The 22,930-nt window shown below is 38.2% G+C and overlaps 1 protein-coding gene across 4 annotated transcripts; it reads left to right on the top strand.

The window, feature by feature from the left end:
• Nucleotides 1-22,644, top strand: ikzf2 (IKAROS family zinc finger 2). 4 transcript variants are annotated; one of them, XM_080902093.1, is made up of 9 exons: nt 2-199; nt 1,496-1,578; nt 2,889-2,935; nt 9,144-9,245; nt 12,019-12,207; nt 13,022-13,189; nt 15,976-16,113; nt 16,439-16,567; nt 17,472-22,644. In XM_080902093.1, the coding sequence occupies exons 3-9, from the start codon at nt 2,908-2,910 to the stop codon at nt 18,281-18,283; spliced, it is 1,566 nt and encodes a 521-aa protein (XP_080758219.1). In that variant the 5' UTR covers nt 2-199; nt 1,496-1,578; nt 2,889-2,907; the 3' UTR covers nt 18,284-22,644. The 4 variants fall into 4 exon arrangements, with proteins under 4 accessions (XP_080758222.1, XP_080758219.1, XP_080758221.1 ...); XM_080902095.1 differs by lacking the exon at nt 2-199 and adding an exon at nt 277-593; XM_080902096.1 differs by lacking the exon at nt 9,144-9,245 and having other exon boundaries at nt 1-199.
• The last annotated feature ends 286 nt before the right edge of the window (nt 22,645-22,930 follow it).

Below are 22,930 nucleotides of genomic sequence, written 5' to 3'. Positions count from 1 at the left end.
GTTGTCTGTGGAGGAGATGGAAGAGGAAGTCAGTGGTGGATGTAACAACTGTTGCTTTTGCTGCCGCTGCGGAACCATACCTGTCAGTCCGCGCTGCATGTTAGATGTCGGACAAGAATGAATTCCGTTTCAAGCCGAGACATTCAGTCTGGATCAGTGTGCAAGTTCATGGGATTATATAAACTCCTACGTGTTTAAGGTAAATTAAAAAAAGAGAGCGCGCGGGAGAAACCTTAGTGCGTGAATCGGTTTCCTGTTTGAACTAGGTAACTGCTTTGATATAGCCATTGAATTTCGTTCGGCTATCAATTGGCTACAGACGCTTCAGAGCTGCTAGGGGCGCATGTCTGCAGCAAAGGCAGACAAGGAGCGTCTGTCTGATGAATGGAAAGCCAGACGGGCTCTGCTGTAGACTGCGGTGATCGGATAACCTGTTGAATTGCAGCTGTCAGCCAGCTCCGAGCCTTCCAGGCAACACAGCCAGCAAAAATCACTTAACACGAGAAACAGCGCGTTGCCACTATAAGAACAAAAAGTCGCTTTACGGTTTTGCAGCTTTTGGTTATTTCCAGAGATGCGCTGTTGCCAGCCAGGTATGCACTCTGTCCTTAGCTTACTACTTAACTTGCCTGATGATCTGCAAAATACACTTTTCTTGCCTTTTTGCTGTTTTTCTTAGTTTGAATATTTTTGGCTTCCTAAAGTAATCGTGCAGACAAAGTAGGAAGTAGTTTCAAAGTGGAAGGCCTTTATTTAAAAAGGAAACTGATAATTTAACTTATTATTATGGCTGATGGAACAGTGCCCCACGTTGGCTAGCGTTTGGACGCATTGCTGTTGTCGACTTTATCCGCCGTTTAGTTTGCCACTACATCACATTATTCCTATTGTTGGCAGCAGCAGCAGCAGCAGTTAAAACAGATGAAGCTCTACCGGTTTGACCTTGAGTCACATCTCCACAGTAGCTTTTTATCATTGCCTATTATCATTACCCGCGGATTTCCAGTCCTTTGGTTGTTCAAAATAGCTTGGCTGCTCCCTGTCGCTATGGCTAATTCCTTAGGAACCGGTGGATCCAGTTTGATCCTTCTCTTTCTTTCCTTACCAACTTGTTGAGTTTTCCACTTCTTTGTTCCTACTGCAAAAGTCCACGGGGTAAGACAAGAGTCGTGCGACTTCTAATGGAATGCTTTACAGTCACATCCAGTGAGTGTATAACTTGGTGGGGCAGCGCGAGTGTCGTTTTTTTTTAATGTGGAAAACTGTGCGGGACGCACGCAGAAGAAGCTTTTGACATTCACCTGTAGGACACTATCGACGCGCACCTCCTCAACTTTCCAATGATTTTTTCTGAGCTGACTCATGTGAATTAGAGGATGTTTTTCGCTTTTAGTGGACTGCTAATGAGACGTGTCGATCTAAAAAGAAGTCCTTTCTTTCGTATTGAGACATCCCTGGACTAAATAGGCATATTTTACTCTTTGTTTCATTAAAGGGAGGTGGAGACACCTTGCCACCCCCTCCTCCGTCCTTGACTGAAAGCACCAACTAATTTTTGCACAAGGGAGACTCTTGAAGGTAATTATGTGAATATATATATATTTTATTCACTCCACATTACTTTCTTGTTTTACTTTCACGTTTCACTTTTAATTTTAGTGGCTTATCGTATATAAATAATCACTGTTTAAAAGAAATGGCTATGCCTAGTTGCTGTGACTATAAAATGGCCAAAGATTACCCCCATGTAGCTAAGAGGAGGTCTCATGTATGTACTGAGAAAATTGTGGCTGACTTCTTTTCACCAGTAAACTGTTATTAGAGTATCTAATATCTAATCATGGGAAATGAAAAAAGGGGATGTGGATTCTGCGTTTGTCTTGCCCTCTTTTCTCATTATTTAAGAGCTTAGTTGTATGTTCTTCAAGGAAGCCAGCAGCTGTGCAGTGATACAATGTAATGTTGTTGTGACACTCCACACGTTTAAATAATATCAGAGTTTTTGTTGTTGTTATGTGCTTCCAAATTCTAATGATTATAAAGTCACTTTGTATTTCTTAATTATAACATTTTTAGACTCAGCAATGAAAGGAGGTTGAGCGATAACGATTGAACCAAACTTCAGTTTCTAACATATAAAAATAAGAAATCCCATTACAACTTATTCATATGTGCCCCATTACACCAACACTCAGTTAAAAACAGAGCGTGCCTTACACTGCCCTTCTAGAAAGTTGAATGTCTTGTGTTTCGTTTTGAGGCGATGCCACTTATTGTGTTGGTTGCTTTGTCACTTTGTTTGGCACCAAAGTTCAAATTGTAACGTAATAAATTTTAGTGATTAATCTGTCAGCATGATGCACATTTTGGTTCATCTTCCCTTGCCCGTTTTGTTATTCGCTCAAATAGTTGAGGGGTTCATTTAACCTGAAATAAAGATAGGTGAAATGTATAACGTTTGTACAATGATTATGTAATTTCGTGGAAACAGGTGAATAAAGGAACCATGAAATCAACAATTCAACTTCTTTTTAGACAAGCACTCTTTTCATTGTAGAATGTGAAACTAAAACACGGCTGTTCACACATTTAAAATAGTTCACAGGGTAACTTGCTAAATATACATGACTACTTCTCTAAAAAGAAAACAGCACAGACCTATTGTTGCTGTAATAAACTTCTGTAGAGTGGAAGTTATACACACAAAGCTTTTTAGCTGCTGTGAATTGCAGTTAGTTTGCACATGCATTGCTTTGATCGTGCAGGTTTACGTGATCATTCATTGTGTCACTTAGTTTTATCTGTTTGTCTTCATCGTTAAACAAATGAAGAATTAAGACAAATTAATAATGTAAACGTTGCAGTAATATCTCAATTCTCTATTGCAGCACTCCCAGAGCCCTAGAAATGGAGACTTCCGAAGACTATCGTACTAGTAAGTCTTTACATGTATTATTTATTACATTCAATTGACACTGTGACCCATACATTATAAACAAGGACACACTATAACGCATATATTCAAATGCATGTTTATATTCTACTGAATATGAGAATAATAATGATTGCATCGTTATGAGAACTTTGACCTTAAAAAGTGGTTTTGAATTTCACAGTGAATCCAAAAATTTTCATTTGATTTTTAATTGATTTATTTTTAAACCATGAAAAAAAAACAAAGAAAACCCCAAAACATTTTTGCAATCACAACACAACATTTTAAGGGATTTTCCCCCAAGTGCAGCCTTTTTCCTGTTCACCCCTTAAAGTTAGAGAAAATGCATTAGCAACATCCTGTTGAACGAAGCAGATACTGGATATGCGCTTTGTGGTGCTCCATTGCCCTTTGCTGGTTTCCTTTGGGCAGGTCTCTTGAATATCTTCCCTGCCCCCCCCCCCTCCCCCCCTCCACACCATGTATTTCGCTTTGGTGTGCATATTTCAAAACAGGTAGCATGTTGTTGATGATCTGTGGGGACTTTTAGGTCTTCATTTGGGGTTTGCGCTTGCAGGAACACACAGGCGAATAGTCTTGGAGGTGGAAAAAAGAAATGGAGGCTCTTTTTCTCCCTGCCTGTCGGTGCGTCACTTCTGAAATAATATTTTTATAATTATATATCTTTCAAAAGGCATACATCTTTGGAGGATACTAGATGGAATTGTCATTGCTCCCATATATTTTGACTTTCTCCTAGGTTTGGCGAGGCACTGTGTACTGTGGGTGAAAATTTAGGTCAAGTAGTCTACCTTTGTGTCACACATCATCACAGTCTCACTCAGTACTCTTCCACATGTACACAGCTACCCTACTACACTAATTCTTAGCATCCCCTGTTACATATAAACACTCTGTTTACACGTTTTCCAAAATCTCTGGGAAACTATGTTACAAATATAACAAAAAAATTGAGTGTAGTGGTTTGTAATTCCTACGTTTAAAAAAAAAAATACAAAGACAACGTATCAAACGTTAAAACGTTAAAAGGGAGACATTATATTGTTCTCATGTATTTGTTTGTTTTAAGACACATAGATTAATTTCGAACTTTATGGCAGCAACATATTTCAAATAATTTAGGAAAGCGACATGTTTACCTCTGTGTTGCATCCCGACTTCTGCTAACACTACTCATAACCATTTAGCATACTATAAAAAAATGCCTTTCTAGTCTTGCTAGATAAAAGACGCAACTTTCTCGATGCTTTGTTTTGCGTTTTAAAAAATCTTTTAACTGTCTATTTTTTATTTTATTTTATTGTTATCTGCAGCCTTCTCAACTTAGCATCAAGCCTCTTTTACTTCAAAGCCTCGCTGTTGTCATAAGTACAGAATGTCGTGTGGTATCGATTTGCTGATATAAGCAAGGTCTGTTCTGCAAAAGATGCTGGTTATGGTTATGCTGCAAAAGAAAACTAAAAGCAGAAAACTGTGTATAACACTCATTGTAAGAAATGCCGTGTACACTTATGAATCCCCATATGGTTTTGCTTTGGAACGGCACACAAGACAGTTTTCCATCTCATTTCTGTCCATCTTATATGAACTCAGGTCCGAACAAAGTGCTAGTGTTTTTAAATCTTGTTTATATAGGCAACACTTTTTTTTAATTTTACTTTTTAAATTTTTTTTTGCATAGTAATGTTGCTAAACTGTGTTCCACAGTGATAGTGGTTTTCAGTAGTATCCTGAGATTATGTAATGATTTCCTCTGGGCACGCAAACAGATTTCTCCAGAGTCTGTAGGTCTTTCAACAACTCTCGATGTAGGATTTTGTAAGTGAAAAACCTCCCCATCTTTACTTCTGTGGGAGTCCAACTAATCTGGGATGTTCGTAATAGCTTGTCTTCTCCAGCCGTTTGTTGTCCCCGATCTTCCTTTTTCCAAATGTATGGCTGGTATAAAACTCAGAAATTGCCTATATTTGACAAATTGAATAAGTATGTATGATATTGACACTTAAAACAAGTTATAAGAGCAGAAATTCCATTTGCTATCCTGGGACAATGATTGGACTTTATAAGCTATGCTCACTGTGTGTTAGTGAAGTCAGCAATTATTACACCTACAAGTTTCATGTGTACACATTTGTTCCTTTCCATTTGCCAACACATTAAATCATGTCAATTTTGTATATTACTCAAAGAACATTTTCTTCCGTAAGATTAAAGTGTTTGATATCCTAATCTGTTCATACAGATTTGACTCAGCAAACCAGGGGCACCAACGCAAACCTCAGTCCATGAAAGCATACGTGTGTGTCTGAGTCTATTATTTACCCATACCCAAATGTATTATCTATCAGCCAGTAAAACGTTAAAAGTTTGTGTCTGCAAACTCACTGGTTGTGATATCTATGTATCTATGTATCGATTGGTATAGATTTATATTTCAAGGGGATTCTACTGGATTCAGTTCAGTTAACCAATTTTCATTCTCAAGAAACCAGTTTGAGATGATTTCAGCTTTGTGATATGTACTGTGGTCATAAATGGATGGAAATGGTCAGTAACAATCCCAAGATAGACAGTGGCATTTAAACAATGCTCAATTGGTACTAAAGGGCCCAAAGTGTGCTAAAAAAATTATTCTCCACCATCACAGCACCACCACCACCACCAGCCTGAGTCACTGATATAAGGCAGAATGGAGCCACACTTTTATGTTGTTCAAATGAAATCGCAACCTATAAATCTGAGTACTGAGGCAGAAATTGAAACCTATAACTTTCCAATCATTTGTTGTCGAGTTGTGGTTAGCCTGTTTAAACTCTAGCCCTCCGTTTTCTGTTCTCAACTAACAGAATGGCAGCCAGTGTCATCTTCTACTCTACTGTAGCCCATCTGCTTCAGCGTTTAACATGATGTGCACTCAGCGATGTTCTTTTGCATACCTTTTTGTAACAAGTAGTTATTTGAGTTACTGTTTCCTTCAGATTGAAGCAGTCTGGCCATTGTCCTCCGACCTCTGTCATAAAACAAAACATTTTTTACAGAGGACTGCCATTCGCTGGATTTTTTTTTGGACATACTGTATTCAAAGTCACTTAAATCACTTTTTTTCCCCTATTCTGATGCTCAGTTTAAATTTTAGCAGGTTGTCATGCAACATATACATATACATTGAATTGCTGCATGCGACTGGATTGAATTAGATATGTCTGTTAAAGATAGATAGATAGATAGATAGATAGATAGATAGATAGATAGATAGATAGATAGATAGATAGATAGATAGATAGTAGGGGTGCAACGATATTCGTATCGATATTGAACCGTTCGATACAGTGCTTTCGGTTCGGTACGCATATGTATGAACAATACAACATTTGTAATTTATTTTATCAACTTTCCTTCTGACGATGCTGTCTGTGTTGAGCGCTCAGTGAATCTGCGTTCGACTACTCCGCCTAGGCTGCACTGTCGAGCGCAGATCCACTGAGCGCTCAACACAGACAGCATAGTCAGAAGGAAGAGCGCAGGGCAAGCTAGCGAGACAGAAGTTAAGCTCTCCTTGCAAGATGGACCTCCCCCACCCTCATTCAGATCTGGCGTTTGGAATTATTTTGGTTTTCATGTGACGTATGACCCTGAAGGTAAGCGAGTCATGGACTAAAGTAAAACAGTATGTTGGATGTGCCATGCAATGCTTAATTACATTGGTGTGAACTAGTGTGTTAGCGCAGTTAGCTCGTTAACGTGTTGGCCGTCTAGCCCCATGCACGGGGCGATCGGCGGTAGCTCGTTAACGGAGATTTGCCGTGTTGTGGCGTTAAGGTCATTTCAACGAGATTAACCTGAAAGCACTAGTGGGAACACAACGAATATGACTGCACATTTACGCCGACATCATCCTAGTGCAAAGACAAAAACAACAAGCATGCTACTAACTTTAGCCGAGTCATTTAGACAGCTGTTAGCACGTGATTCTCCTTATGCTGCTGAGAATATAGCCCAGAAGAAGCGGATAGTATAGCTTTTATTTTGGAAAGAGACACTTCTCTGTAATAAACTCTCTTTTCCAAAGATGAGTGATTCCTCAATCAGATACAGGGCTTGCAAAATCGCTAGCCCGACGTCCCAGAGCTAGCATCTTTCCAGTCGGGCTACAAAAATCTCTCTGCCCTGCCGTCGGGCTATTGTAGGAAAAATATATGTCAATGCTTTTGCATTCTTTCAGAAATGTAGCTGGGTAATTATGTCATTGGCATCGGTGAGCCACTGTCAATATGTGACATATTGAAATCGCGTTTGAATTTGCGCTTGTTTTTTTGCTTTCACTTTGCAATCGTGCGAACTGTGTATAGAGAGCGACAGCACTGATCTGTGAGTGATGATAATTTGTGCACCAATTCCTCTGACATCGTCTTATTAATCGTTAGCTTACTATGCAAACATGACAAGTGAAATCTCCCGCAGCAAGCTTAAACATGTGAGAGGTTGATCGCGCAGAGAATCGCTGAGCTTATGTGAGTCCGTGTGTAAAAGTAGCAGTATATATATTTTAGTTCTGCTGAGCCAAATAAGACAGGTCGGGGTGAAGAAGTGACAGCCAAAGAAAAGCTTACCACAAAACGGAGAAGTTATGACAAATCAGACTATAAGGCAAAAAGAAAGTGCAGCTTTATGGTTTCATGGACAAAAGAATTTCTGTGGCTGCAATATGACGAGCTAAATAACCAGGGCTGCACATAAGTGGTCCGCAGGTGCGCATTCGCTGTCAAAATAAAAAACGCGCACAAGGGTTAGGGTTAAATTTAAAAACTGTACTTTTGAGTTAAAATATATATTTATAATTTTAATAAATGACAAATTAAAAAGGCATGAACATTTTTTTGTATCGAAAAAATATCGAACCGTGACACCAAAGTATCGAACCGAACCGAACCGTGAATTTTGTGTATCGTTGCACCCCTAATAGATAGATAGATAGATTTGGGATTACCTAGATTACCATGGTACTGTTAGGTGTCTGACAGCATCTGTTACAGTAATGGAAAATCCTCCATGACAAATCTGGGCCACTCCTGTCTCCAGGACAGTATTGCCAAGTGATAGCCAACGTTGGTCACCTGAGATTTCCTCCAACCCCAACCTGTGCAACCTGAGCCTAGGCCCAGGGATTGTGTCTTGGACAGCATCTCCCAGTAAGCCCACTCAGTGAGGCTGTAACTACAATGGAACAATGCCACAGAAAAAGCTTGTCAAGTTAAGAGGAGCTGTCAAAGAGAGAAAAGATCTGACACAGATTTCTTTTTTCATGTATGCGGGGTCACTTTAGACATATTCAGAAAAAACAAATTGTAACAGTGCACCATTGTAGCAATTCACAGGAAGCATCTATCATATTCTTTTGATTTTTTACAGAGATTCCATAGCTGCAGCTATCCTTTTTAAATCGGACTGATAGTGTGGTGACACCACAATGGATACTTTACAGTATTTCTCACTGTGGCTCCTAAGGGGTCAGAAGGGGTGTTTGCCTGTTGCTACTGCATTGTTCTAGTGACCCTGATGGGGCCATGCTGTAAGGGGATAAGGGATTGGTTTGCTCTCCCTCTGAGTGGACACCGGGCTATCCATAGCCCGAGTTCTGTACAAACTGCTGAGAGAATGCAATTTGATCTACATTTGCTGAACATTATAATCACATAGGTGGGTAAAAACTTTTGGGTAGTTTGGTTTTGCATTCTGGATATTGACTACCTTAATGACTATTCAAAATAGGTCTTGAAATAGATCTGAGTATGAAGAAATTAATCATTTTCAATCTGAGAAGGCAAGCAGCAGAAGGCTTCTTCATCTTATTCAGTATGTCAAATCGAGACATTATATTTATTTCTGTTCTATTGTCACTATATTTACCTGCATTAAGATCATAGACCAGAAATAAGCATGCAGTAAGGTCTGGTATTTTGCTGTCACAGTCTCTAATGTCATCCTCAATAACACCATTTATTTTTCTCAACAGCAACTTTCTCAGTCTTAACCTCAGTCTTTGAAACCTTTTGATGTAACATAACCAATTAGTTGCATATTTAACACAATCAAGAAAACTGGCATTTTTCACATAACAGTGGCATTTGTTGTTCAAGTACCGTATTCTACAGCACAATGCAGATTGCAGTGTTTCTGTGTCTCCCAGGTAACGGCAAATGCTCTCCTGGTAAGGAGAACTCGAGAATGTTGGCGGATATATCAGCACCTAATGGAGAGACAGTTCCTCAGGGTCCTAATTCCCCTGGTGGTGAGTGCTCAGTTATTAGATACACATTTCTGCAGTCTTCCAAGAACAGCTGTAGAATGAGCAGAGGCACTTTATCATTAAAAATCAGCATTAGATGATTCAGGTTGGCTATGCGTTAAGATATTTTTTCACAAAAAAAGTTTTGCAAGGAAACAAAGAATACTCTGTTTCCCATCAGTAACTATGGAATACATAACTGATACATTTATAATTGGTTGTGCCAGGTAAATTACCATGGCAGATGTGAGCAGATCAGAAAACAGATGCCTGTGATAATATTTCTGGTATCTTGCATGGAACACATGTTCATTTGATTTGTGTGGAAACTTTAAATTGTAAAAAAGTGGAGGAAAAGCCATCCAAAGCATGAAGCTAGAATGACATTCTTGTCTTAAATTTGAGAAGCTTCGTGAGAAAATTATCGAATAAAATATACCTGAAGACGAAAGCAGCGTTACCAAGGGGCTGTAGATTACACAGTAAAAGCTTGCGTGCAAACAATGTGCCCTGTTGCATCTTATATCATGTTGCACTTGGTCTGAAGTGTTGCTTGGTTCCTTTCAGCCTACTGACTTATATCTATAGATCATCTCTAGCAGTGTCACTGTGAAGCAGCAAAGTAAGAAAAGGGGAAACAAAGTAAGACAAGGGACCTCAGTGAAAAAAAGGGGAAGCTTATCTCCCACATGTTTAGAGATGCAGGGAGGTGGGCTGTGCGATGGTTTTCACAGGGAAATACTTTTCACCAATAAGAGCTGTTGTCATCGTCTCAGTTGCTTAACATGCTTGCCATTTGAGGTTTTGTTTCAAAAGAGTTGTGTTACTACTCATCATATACTGACAATAAGCACAAAGGGGTACAAATTTTGGTGCCAAATTTCTTAAACTTGCAAGCAAAAGCAGAAACCGTACGGGGGTTATATTTGTGTTATGCGCTGATTACACTCTAGCTGACTACATGACAGATTGAGGGATGCCTGAATTTCTTTTTTGGGGTTCGGTCACCTTCTCAATCAGTAGTGATCATGATTCTAGGTTTTCTGTTCACTATATGAAAATTCAGATAACTCATAAATTGAACGGAGACGTAGTAATTATAAAAAACAGTATCTAGATGATTTTCCTAGCTGTTTTTGTCATGCGGATTGTTTCAAGCGTATCCTCATCTGACCAATCTTTGCATTCCACTCTGCCACACTGGAGAGACAGATGTAAAGATGCAAGGAGCTGAATAGCAAGGACGTTCAGGTCTGCTCCGTGTTGCCAGGATACAGCTGTCGAAGACAGGCTCGATTGCAACTTGGGTATTGGGATAAGTGTTCTTCTGTACAAACTGTGGCATTGAAAAACATACAATATTAGATTGAACAATGCTGTTTTTGTATGCATATGCATGGATTCAATCACTTGCAATGACCACATTTATGCATATCTCATATTGGCCTGTGAGAATTAACTTCATGTCAAAGAGAACAATTACTAACTGCTGTCTAATGGGAGGCTTTAGTAATCCAACCACATATGCTTATATTATTGATTTTTATAAAATCCCATAATAAGATAGCCAGGATTGTTTAGTTGTAGTTGGATAATGTATACTCCTTGCCTGTGCAACCTATAAAGCCCCAAAAGCTATTTACAAGATTTTATGTAGTGCCTGAATGTTTTTTAAAGCACTTCAGGCTCATGTGATTTTTTTTAAATTAAAAATATAATTTACACAACAAAAGCTAACTGACCCCTGTGCATATTACTTTGATATTGCTACATATGACAGATGTACAGAGATCAAAGATATCAAATGTAATAAACTATAAATGTAAACACTTTATTTTGCTTGTTCATGGCGTATTTAAGATAGCGTTTGTGTTTAAATGACTGAAGATGATGTTTTGTGATAATGTTTTGCTGTGTTGAGTTTGTTGATTTTATTCTATAAAGAGTAGAAGACCTTAGAAAAATATTACAATTAGTATTTTTATGTTAAATTATTGCTAAATGCTTGTAACCAATAACTAGAAACTAAGTGATACGTTTCCCGCCAGCTCAGATTCAGACACACATACATGCAGAAGCATGCAGACCCACACATGCACATGCGCACCGGTGCACGCACATGCACGCATGCGCACACGGACACACACAGATGCACTCATAATATTACACAATATTTTGCTTTTGCCATCCAGCCGGTCTCCCACTGCTATTGAGCAGCAGCCAGAGAAGGCCTCTGGCACTCCCTTTCTTCCCAGGGACAGCCAGAAACTAGACCAGCCTGTTTTATTCTTTTTTTTCCCTTTCTGTCTCTTCTTGTCACCATGTCAAGTCAATGCTATCTATGAGATCAGTTGGTATGTAAAAATGTTTTTAATTTTAATTTTAATTTTTTTAAATTATTTTTATTTATATTCTGTACCTCTAATCTTCTCTATCTCTAGCCTATATTCATTTTGTCTACAGTACATAGCAAGTCCAACACAGATTAAATCAGCCCGTTGCACTCCAATTCAGTTTACAGAAGTGACTCGGCCTTGTGGCTCAACCTTTACCTTCACCTAGTTCATCTCCATCCATTACAATTCAATCTGACCAAATTGATTGTAATGCATATTTACCTTTGACAGAGTTGTGTAGCCAGCCTGGGTTTGGGTATGGTTCATGATCGCTGTGGACAGCATTTGTATAGTAAAAGTAGATTTTTAACTCTCCTATACACCTAACATTTGCCGTGCCATCAGGCTCATCAGGATTGTACTATGCTTTGTTTTTTCAGAACTGACAATTAAGCAAGAAGAAGAAATCATGGATGAGTCTGACAACAGAAGTCCAGCAGTGGAAGAAATAGGCCAAACAGGGGAAGAAGGAGTAGCACTAGAGGAATCCATGAGTGGCAGCCCAAGCAACGTACAGGATGGGTTATCTGGGCCAAATGTGACAGCCGAATCAGGAAATCGATCAAACGGTACTCATTTTGTTTTTCCAAATGGCATTAAAGGTTTTTAAATAAACCTTTTAGCATAATTGACATATCTTTTATAAAACTCTTTGGAGATGAATGATCCACAAAGAATTTATCTTGTTCCGACCATTAAACCAGCAGGGGAACCAGCAGTTTCCACTCCTTTAGAGTGAGTCAGAAACCATTTGTTTTCCTCGACAGTGGGTGTGGACTGCCGTCTTTCTTTCTTTTTTCTTTGGTTGAAACAATAGCCCTGTCTTGGAATTATTATCAAGGGAAAAAAATATCCTTGGAATCCTCCGCAACAGGTTTCAGTTGACGCCATGAGTACTCTGGTTATCACAGGTCATATTTCTCTTTTCCATCTCCAGATTAAAAGTAGTCTAAAGTAGTCCATACATATATGTGCTTGTGTATTAGACACTGTAGCACTTGCATTTGTAACTTTACTTCAGCCAAAAGTATATTTAATGCTAATGTTAATGCTGATTACAATATATTTTTGATTCCTTAAGAGTTTCCAGAAGAGAGTCGCAAGTACACTACGCTCATGTTATCAAGTTTTTGTGTTGTAACTATGTGATGTATTATCACGGTCAGAAGTTGTACTGAATAATTATTTTGTTTGTTGTTCATTGGCAACTACCAAGTTGTTCAAAGAGTCAAATACCATGTCATAATAATTCGAATGACATATTTTAAAATATTAAGGGAAAAAAAATCCAGTTATAAACAGTGTCTTCTTAGGTTTGTTGATACTTTCAAAAAAATATCCACAGTGATTGTGGCATTGACTTCCTGTTCATGAAACTCTCAGGAGACAGGCCGTTCCAGTGCAACCAGTGTGGTGTGTCGTTCACCCAGAAGGGAAACCTGCTACGACACATCAAACTCCATACAGGTGAAAAACCCTTCAAATGCCCCTTCTGCAGCTACGCCTGCCGGAGGCGCGATGCCCTCACTGGTCATTTGCGCACTCATGCTGGTAAGTGTTCTCCTCCTCAGCCCCTTTTCTTCCCTTTTTACTTGCCCACTTGTGCTAACCAGAAGAGACTTTGTGTGTATATATATCTACATATATATATATATATATATATAGATATATATATAGATATATATGCAGTCGACATAAGCATTCGATATTGAGGTACACTATTTTAAAAAGCCCAAACCCTTTCAACATACTATTAACCTCTTAGGTAGTATTTATGCTGGCTGGTGAGGCCATACCTTGTCTTTTAGATAGATTATGTCTTCTTTTTATCTGCGTGTTATATACGGCACAGTGAGTGCTTTGTGGTTAGGTACCAAGAAACACGCTGTTCCTTAGTCGCTAAGGAGGAAACTATCTGTCTGTTGAGAAACACATGGGGAGTGCTGGCTGTATCAACTGTAACCCACTTTCCTATATGAGGATGTGCTCTCCCTTTTGTTGCGCCTTTGAAATCAAGGTCAGACAATACCGTCATTTCTGTCTGTGATGCCCCGCAGGGTTTACTCATATATAGTTCTCTTTGTTAAAGCTAACTTTTGTGCTTATGTGTATGCCCATATGTTTATGTACAGTTTCGTGTGCGTGCAGGTGTAATTTTGCTCTTAGAAATCCTTACTTACATGATTCCTTTACACACATCTTATTTATTTTTGTCACATTTGTCACCTACCTTCATTACCATTTTCTTGGTTACACTTCTGTTGATCTGAATTTGTTTGTCCTTTCGTAGACTCTAAATTTGACTCTTCCGAACATCGATTTGGATATTTGACCGACGTGTGTAATCTTGACTCCCTCCCTCTCTGTGTTCGGGGACTATTCATTATACGACTATTGGAATCCTGGCATTTGTGGTTTGGTGCCCTGCCAGGAAGAACAGGTAGAAAGAAAAGAGAAATACAAAGCTTTGACAGAGAGGTCAGATGATGAAAACGGAAGACTACGGTGAGAGACAGTGAAGACAAAGGCTAGATTAAACCTTATACTGGAAGATGACATTTTTCATTCAGGCACAGTTGATTGGTAAAATAGTAATGCAGGAAAATCAGGTGACAGGGTTTTATATTATTTAAGGTCTAAATTCAAACAGGTTTTTATTTATTATCCAGATGGCGTCAATAAAGTGGGTCTGAGTTCACAGTGGACTGTTTGCATGAATAAGAATAGCACCTGTAATGTGTCCACTCAACATCTGTGCAAGATTGTGTGTGGGTGGTTATATAAATATGAAAAAGTAATGAAGCCTATGTAGTGTGAGTGAGAATCTGTATAGCCACTGAGAACAAGGGAGTGAGTCTTGTTGACTGAATACTGCCTACTCCACTGTTAGAGTACCACACGGCTGGAAAGCAAAGGCAATTATTTCCATGATGACGTTTCATTTTGAAGTAACTCTTTCATTACCAAAATGAATATTGCTGAGATGACCCTGCATATACACCACACTTCCACACTACCCACACTTTGATAATATTGAAACCTTTTGTCATTATGCAGTACTTTTGTAACTGTTCATACTCAGAAAAAAAGATAATAAACCCCAGTTTCAAGTTCAGCCCATACAGTGTCATTCACAGACCACAGAAGTACTGAATGACATATACGGCAGAAAAAAACTATTATTCTTTTAAATGATTCACGCAAGAAATGTAAGATTGGCCATGACTGGTCATGTCATTGTGTAACAAGTGGGTTTTATTTCATTCACATCATCAAAAGGAAAAGTCCAGCACAGACAGCGTAACATTTGGAAACTTTTCTTTTTTTTAATAACTCCACTCGCCTTTTCTATGTGAGAAAGAGTACTTCTGTTAACATGTGAACTGTCACCTAGCTCTAAATGTGTGTGTAGTTTGTGTGACTGCTCGTATGTGTGTTACAACCTCCATGCTCAAAGTGAAAGGTTTTGGGTTTCTCTGTTCTCACAGTGAAAAGAGCACTGGATCACATCTTCTTCTAGTAATACTGTCACCATGAGTCTACATCACTTGGCCAAAGGTGCCATGTTTGTCATATTGGTTAGCTGTTGTGGTCTTCAGTTCACTTCATGAGTCATTCTAATTTTGAGAATACTCTGACGCAGGACTCAGATCTTTCCCTCTGCAGTGTCTGGGATTTCGCTTGTTGAAGCATGTTGCAATTATTATTTTTTTTAACCATTTTTGACTCAACTTACATGTCAGTATGGAAACAGCTCGTGTTGCTCACAAGTAAGCTGATAACTAACTGCCCGGATAGTGTACAATAACTTCTTTAAACAACAGAAATCACCTCCAATAATTCATTGGTGTGTTGAATGCTTGTTGAAGCAAACGTGACGTATGAAAGGAAATGAGTGGACTAAGACAGATGTAAAGAATGAGTCTTTATATTTTCACTTTTCTTCGTAGGAAGGAATCTAATTAAATAGAACAATGAATCACACTCCACCTCCATAGCAGTTTAACCTGGAGTTAGTTTCCTACCGCCACAATGGGATGCATGATCAATTCCATTATTTACTCATGCTATGCCTCTGCAGTGGGAGTTTGCTGCACAGACCAAAGCGTTTTGAAATGCAGACTTTATGGCGCAACAGTCTTGGTCGCCCACAACTTGTGTTTCTGTCTGGCAATAGTTGTGTGGAATCACACTAGTAGTGGAACCTCCATGATCTACTACTTACTGTTCACAGTGTGTACTACTACGCACCACCTAAATACTGCGGCACTGGATACTGCCCACTCTCTGTCTACAGCGATGAATGAAATTAATAGACTGAATGTTTTTGCTTTTAGTCGGCAAACCGCACAAGTGTAACTACTGTGGGCGGAGTTACAAACAGCGGACATCTTTAGAGGAACATAAAGAGCGTTGCCATGGTTACCTGCAGGGTATCGGCTTGGATCCTAATGTCAACAGTGGGCCTTACACAGGTAAAAATAAATTCACTAGAATTGAAACCAGTAAACGTACATATAATACAGTAAAGTTAATTCTTGAATGAACTGGAAATAATCCTTACCATTAAGCACTAATGACTGATATATTATTTTGCGCAACTTTTGCTATCTGAGTATACTTACAAAATACTCAGATAAGTTATTTATTTTGCAAATAATAATAATATAAAGCTGCACTTGCCCTAAGCAAAATTCATCTTACTTTTATTCTAAACCCGATCATTTCTTCATTTATTTTTCCTTTTAAACACCCAGCTGTATTCGTGCTCCTTCTTATCACCTGTTCACTCCTTTTAAGGTGACGTTCCAAAAGAGCCAAGGCCCATGCCAGAGCCCACCATGGCCACCTTTGATCGGCCACCTGTTATTGAAAGACTGCATAGCAATGTAGGCAAGAGGAAGAGCACCACACCTCAGAAATTTGTGGGTGAGTCATACATGCATTTCAGACATAGTCAGCAAATCGACTACTCTAATTACCACGAAGATAAAAAACAAATGTTTCATATGATGTTTTATTCAGAGGAGTGGGGTGGGAGGGGGGGGAGGAGGTTGGGGTTTAGCAGTTGAAGTACCAACTGAAATAATTTGTTGTATTATGTTCTGCATGCAGTGATCTGACCTACAAAGCATGCCTATATGCTGTTGTTATCATCTAAATATATTATTGTTCAACAATGAATTGATTAATTTAATTGGTTTATAGGAGTCTTGCAAATGATTTTACTTGAGCATTAATAACATGTTATTGTTTTTATCAGCTTACCCGATTTTATTTTTTGAGCTTACTTAGTTTGATTTGTCTTCCCCTTGTTCCATAGTTTTGCATTATATAGTATTATATAATATCACACAATAGCTTTGGCCTACAGTTTTTTTTAAATTTGCCACACTATTAGAAGATGAGATTGAGCAACTAGAGCAAGCTGACTGAGAGGCAAGGAAGTGTTTTTTTCACTCTGTGGTTACGTACACCTGTAACTTTGCCATTGCTCTTATCGAGAGAAAACAGCTTACCGCATCCCTGTTCTCGAGGGGTTAAACACTGCAGTCGTAGATGGATGGGGCTTTCCACTCATTAGACTCAAACATCATGCACAAAATGTGAAAAACAAGTTCAAAATATCACCAAGCCATAACATTCACTGTCTAGAATGGAAATTACAATCAGTATTTGCATTTGTACATATTAATTTTCCTTCTTGACTGAAGATAAAAATAAGAGTATTTTTGCCACTTATGCTGCTGCATCTATATATATATCTTATTTTAACAAGAAATTGCCATCATCATTATTTACATGCAGTCATGAACTACTCTGCTGTTTACAGGTGAAAAGATGCCTCGCTATAGCTATCCTGATATGAGCTATGACATGGCTGTTAAGTATGAGAAGCAGTCTGAAATGATGCCACCCCACATGATGGACCAGGCTATCAACAATGCCATCACATACCTGGGATCAGACACCCTACGCCCCATGCTCCACCATCCAGGTCCTCCACTTTCTATGGCTGAGGTGGTGCCTATTGTGAACCCACTCTTCCCCCATGTCCTGCCACTGAGCCAACGAACAGAACGTTCAGGAAACTGTGACACACTACCAACACAGCCGCCTCAGCCCCATGAGTTCCCCGGTCATCCCACCTCAAATGGCCCAACTGGTTTAACAAGGCCAGGTAAGCATCCCCAACAAGGGCAAGAGGAGTCACCCAGCAACAGTGGTGTTGAATCTGCTGACTCAGCTCGCAGCAGCCCTCAGGAAAGGCAGGGATACCATGGCAGCAATGCCCCCGTGGGCCTCAGGTCTCGTGGCAGTCCAGCAGTGGTCTTTTCAGGTGAGCGGATGAGAGATGCATCACCTAGAAGTGGGGCAGGATTCGGGGTTGGGATAATGCGACTGGCAACAGAGAGGCCTGTGAGCCAGGAAGGGATACGGGTGTTTGGACGGGAGGGCCAGGAATTAAGGGCCTTCCAGTGTGAGCACTGTCGAGTGCTCTTCCTGGACCATGTCATGTACACCATCCACATGGGTTGCCACGGATACAGAGATCCACTGGAGTGCAACATCTGTGGTCACCGGAGCAAGGACCGCTATGAGTTCTCCTCTCACATAGTACGGGGTGAACACACCTTCCAGTAAGAGGATGGGTAGAAAATTGAGGGATAGACAAAGAAGTGAAAGGAGCAATACCCTGATATCCGTCCTTATCTCCTCTGAGACTGCATTGTTGAATGGCATTGTAGACAAGTGTAGCACAATCACAGACTTTCTTTTTAAGCTACTTATTGCGAATCTGAACAGTTTAACAATCACATGAAGGTATGGGCCAAAGACACATTTTGTACTATTTAATTGCGATTAATGTAAAGGAAGGACTTTTTTTTTCTCAAAATCTTACTAGATTCTATATTAGAGCAGCTGTCAAAGGGCATTGACAAGTGTTTTTCTTTTTTTCATTTTAGTCTATTCTGAAGTATATTCTTTTGTCTTTTCCCTCTCATCATGCTTTTAACCGTTTTCATTCTGAAGACATAATGCATGCATATAGATGGTATATTAGAACTTGTTTCTGCCCTGTGGGCTCAGTGTGGTTGATAAAAATCAGTTTCAGATTACTAGACAAACGTCAAGGCTGCAGGTGGTGTATAATGTCACTAAAAAACATCACTATGTTTGACAAAATAGTAGCACTTATTCATTATTGTACTTATAAAAAATTTGATCATTGATGCTATCAGATGTTAGTAAATATACTGAATGCATTCTGGTTCTATTCTCAGTGGGTATGCAAGTGCATTGCTGCCTAGATTTAGAAAATGCTATTAGCCCCCATAAATATATATACACCACCTTATCACATTTTGTAATTCAGAGTAAATTGTCTTGCATATCATTATAAACAATGATAAACAATGTGATTTCCTGTGCAAAAGCTCAGGAGAGTCTTTTAGCTATTGCTATCTGCCTATCTGATAATGAGCAGTTGAAAATATTGAAGGCATTATTATTGTATTATGTTACTTTAACTCTCTGCAAATGGTGCATGTTTTAGCTTACCATATCATACCACCCATGTTTTTCCATCTCTCAGGGGCTTGTAAAGCATTTGTGAACCATTAGCGCAGATAAAGAAAACCACCAACTTCCTGTTGGTGGCTTGTCTATTTTGTAATTTTAAAATCCTGCCAAATAAAAAAGAGACTATCTAAAGCAACGTATGAAAATGACTTTAGGGCAGTGTTTAAGCTGGTAAACATAGTTGAAATATCTTGATTGGGGAAAAAAAGTGTTCTCCTCTGTTTAAGAGAAAAACATGTTGAAAAGCACAATGTCTAATGTGTTCTTGAGGTTGCTTAACAGAGCACTGGAAACACAATGAATTATCTCAAATATTTATCTAAGACAAATTTCAGTTTGTCTTACATTTTGAAATGATCCTATTTATAGTTCATGAAACTGAAATTGTTGCTTATATTGAGACATATTTTTCTCTGTTATAATCAGTCACCATTTAAATGCAAGAGGACATAAGAAAAATCACTCTGAAAGTTAAACATAAAAACTGTTGCCTAGTCATTCTTGTTGTATCTGTGACTTTTAAAAGTTCAGTTGAGGGCGTCTTTTTTTCAATTGTTTTCTTTCTCTACACTTTCAGGGTAAGATGTCCAAATACCTTTTTAATTTCCTTTGTACTTCTGCGGAATACTACTGTGTCCTGTTGACTCAGACATTGTGTTGCTTACAGTTTGAGTACACTGCTATATTCTTAAACTTTGAGTATAAAAAAAAACAAATGTCAGAAATGTTGTCCACATGGACAAAAAAAGCATGATGGTGGTATAGAAGCCCTTAACAATCTTGAAGTCATTTAACTACCTGGCTGCAGTATGATTCTTTATGGCAGTGGATACCAAAGTGACAGCACTGGATGTTCTCTATTGTACCTCACTTTGTGCTTTACTGTATGCCTTTCCTTTTGATCTAATCCACTTTTTGAATTAATTGGGATGGTCTGTCTGTCTGTGCATGTGTAATATATTCTTTCATCCTGTTTGTAGACATGACTAATATGGGGAAGTGTATTTTTTTCTAAGGCTAAATTCCTAAAATTGTCATGTGATAATATGGTATTATCGACCTGATCTTGTTTGTTTAAGGCTGCCCCTTCTCCGCTCCTCATAAGCCCCATCTCCCACACAGATACACACTAATGTCTGTTCCTCTTCCTCATTCTCTGAATGTTACTCTTTGCATCGCCATAATGTCACCAAATTCATGTATGACCTTTTACAAAGGGGACCACGAAAGAGACAGCATGAGCAGGAGGCGGAGTTAAAGAAGCGTACCACGTACTACTACTCTGAAGGCTCTTCTGATAGTTGTAGCATCCCAAATCTATAGAGTAGGAGTATTACAACCTCCGAACTCGCTTGTCCATCATTTAGCAGTACATTGTCAAAGCCAGTTCTTTCAAAGTTACTGTCTCTGCTGTGAAAGGACTCCGATAAGACTGTGCTTGGTACAGTTGGTCATGCACTTTATGTCTCTTTAAAGCAGAAATGTCAAATGTTTTCTAGTTTTAATTTTTAAGTGTTGTGACTGTTTCAAACGATCATTGTCAGAACAAAAGTTAGACTTTTGTTTGAGGGAAAAATCTTGAGCAGGACACTGGAAATTAGGACTGTGTCGGTTTTTGCTCTGCTGCCTGATGAACATGTACTTTTTTTAATGGACTCACAAAACCGTTGGCATTATGAGTTTTAAACATGTATTGTCTAACATTATGAGCAGGCTATTATGCTCTAAGGCTAAACTCAGTGAACTTTTCTTTTTGTTCAGTATCTACAGTATCAGAAAAAGGCAGCTTTTTCTCTGTTTACATGTTGCTTCTTTTCATGCGCAAATGGTGCCCAGCTTGCATAAAACCTTACTATTTGTAAAGTTTTGGCACTAGAAATTGTTTACATCTTGCAGCTGTGATATTGACTCTGTACATTCCTCTGTCATATTATTCCTATTTTTTTTTTCTAAAAAAAGAAAAAAGAAAAAAAGGAGTCAGTTTATTTATCCTGTGATAAAATCTGTGTTAAGGATACCTTGGTTTTCTCTCCTTATCCCAGGACAGAACAGAGCTTAAACTAAATGTAGGATAATATATTACAGGGTTTTTTGTTGTTGTTGTTGTTGTTTTATTTTTGTTTTTTTAGTTACTCTTTAGTTACTTACTCTCCAGGTTATATTTAGTAACATCCTTTGGGGTACAGGTATATCACAGTTCCAACTATTTACTTATCTGTTGACAGATTCTTGACTTACTCTTTTTCCTTTACTGAAGCAGCCATATAAACAAACAAACAAAAAAACAAACCATAACAAAAAAAAGTGTCTTCTGTCAGCTTTCCTAGTGAGTGAGGACTTTACTTGAACGATTATTGCTATTGTTACAGATCGGGGGGAATGTTTTTGTACAGTGTGGTAAATGTCTATTTTTCTGCTGAAATGTTGCAAATAGTTTTGTGAATTTTGTGTGTTTTTTTTTTATTTAAAAATGTTTACAAAAAATGTAAAAGGCAGGGTTCCGGGTGCATTGTATTTTTTAAGAAACAGTATACAAACAGTGTATATTTTGGCACTGAAAATGAACATTTATCCATATATGTGTGCTGATTGAACAACTTTGATATCGATACCAACTTTCTGATATGAGGGCTCTCAGGTATTTACATAGGATGTGTATTTTTAAGTCTTAAAATATGTGATTTATTTATGAAAAAAAGATGCATATTGAATTTAATTTCTATGATCATTTCTCTTGACTTAAAATAGTTTAACACTGAATATGGTGAAGGAAGTTGGAGTATTCTTAAGCCCCTTTTTTCAACAGTGACCATACATGAAGGCACACTGCTGTGAAGAATTCAATGTATATTTTAAGGCATGACTTTCTCTCTTCTCTATACATGGTTTTACTGCTTTGCCTATTTCATTCATTTTTAAACAGGAAGACAAACATAATACTGTGTTGTTTTCTGCAAAACATGCAAACTGTACCTTACTTGCAAATAAAATTCTTTATTGCAAGATAAAAATTGAATGTTGAAATCTGTTGATGCAACATTAAAGAGCCTAAAGGTCAGAAAACATCCCTAGAAAACTATTCAACTTCCACACTTTTCTTATTGTTTGAATTTGAATTGTTTATCTTACACCTGCAATGTTGGTTATATGTAAAGGTATTCTAATGTTTTTCACAGTTGAAATCGAAACGCACAAAAGACCAAATGATCATCAGGTGACAGTTGAATTGGTGACACTGGGACTATGTTGAGACTATGTTGTGTTTGAATGATCTTATCAGCCAAAGTCATGTTCTTTGGCGATAGCTTTAATTCTATAGAACAGTGTACCGAATATGAAGAAAGAATTTTCTTAGCGATGTCTGTATCTCTACTTCAAAATCTGCTTTCTAGTATAAAAAAAATAAAGTATATGTGAAATATATTGATTTTATGTGTACTGAATGTGCAGTTTAATTCTTATAAAAGGCCAATTTCATAACCATGAATAATAAAAACAAAGAGATAAATAAGCCCCAGACTATAAAATGCTGACATTCATCACTGATTTTAATTCTATATAAACTCAAAAACATCTTAAACACCAAGTAGTAATATATCTTTTAAAATAATTGAATAAATAAATGTAACGTGATTTTTTTTTTTTGTACTTGAAACTTTAGAACTTTAACCAAGCGCCAAATTCATATTATTGCTAAAAAATATATAT

The sequence above is a fragment of the Rhamphochromis sp. 'chilingali' genome, assembly GCF_963969265.1.
Source record: "Rhamphochromis sp. 'chilingali' genome assembly, chromosome: 14".
In the NCBI taxonomy this organism is placed as follows: Eukaryota; Metazoa; Chordata; class Actinopteri; order Cichliformes; family Cichlidae; genus Rhamphochromis; species Rhamphochromis sp. 'chilingali'.
Note: the sequence above shows the minus strand (reverse complement) of the source record. Positions and strands in the feature narration are given on the sequence as shown.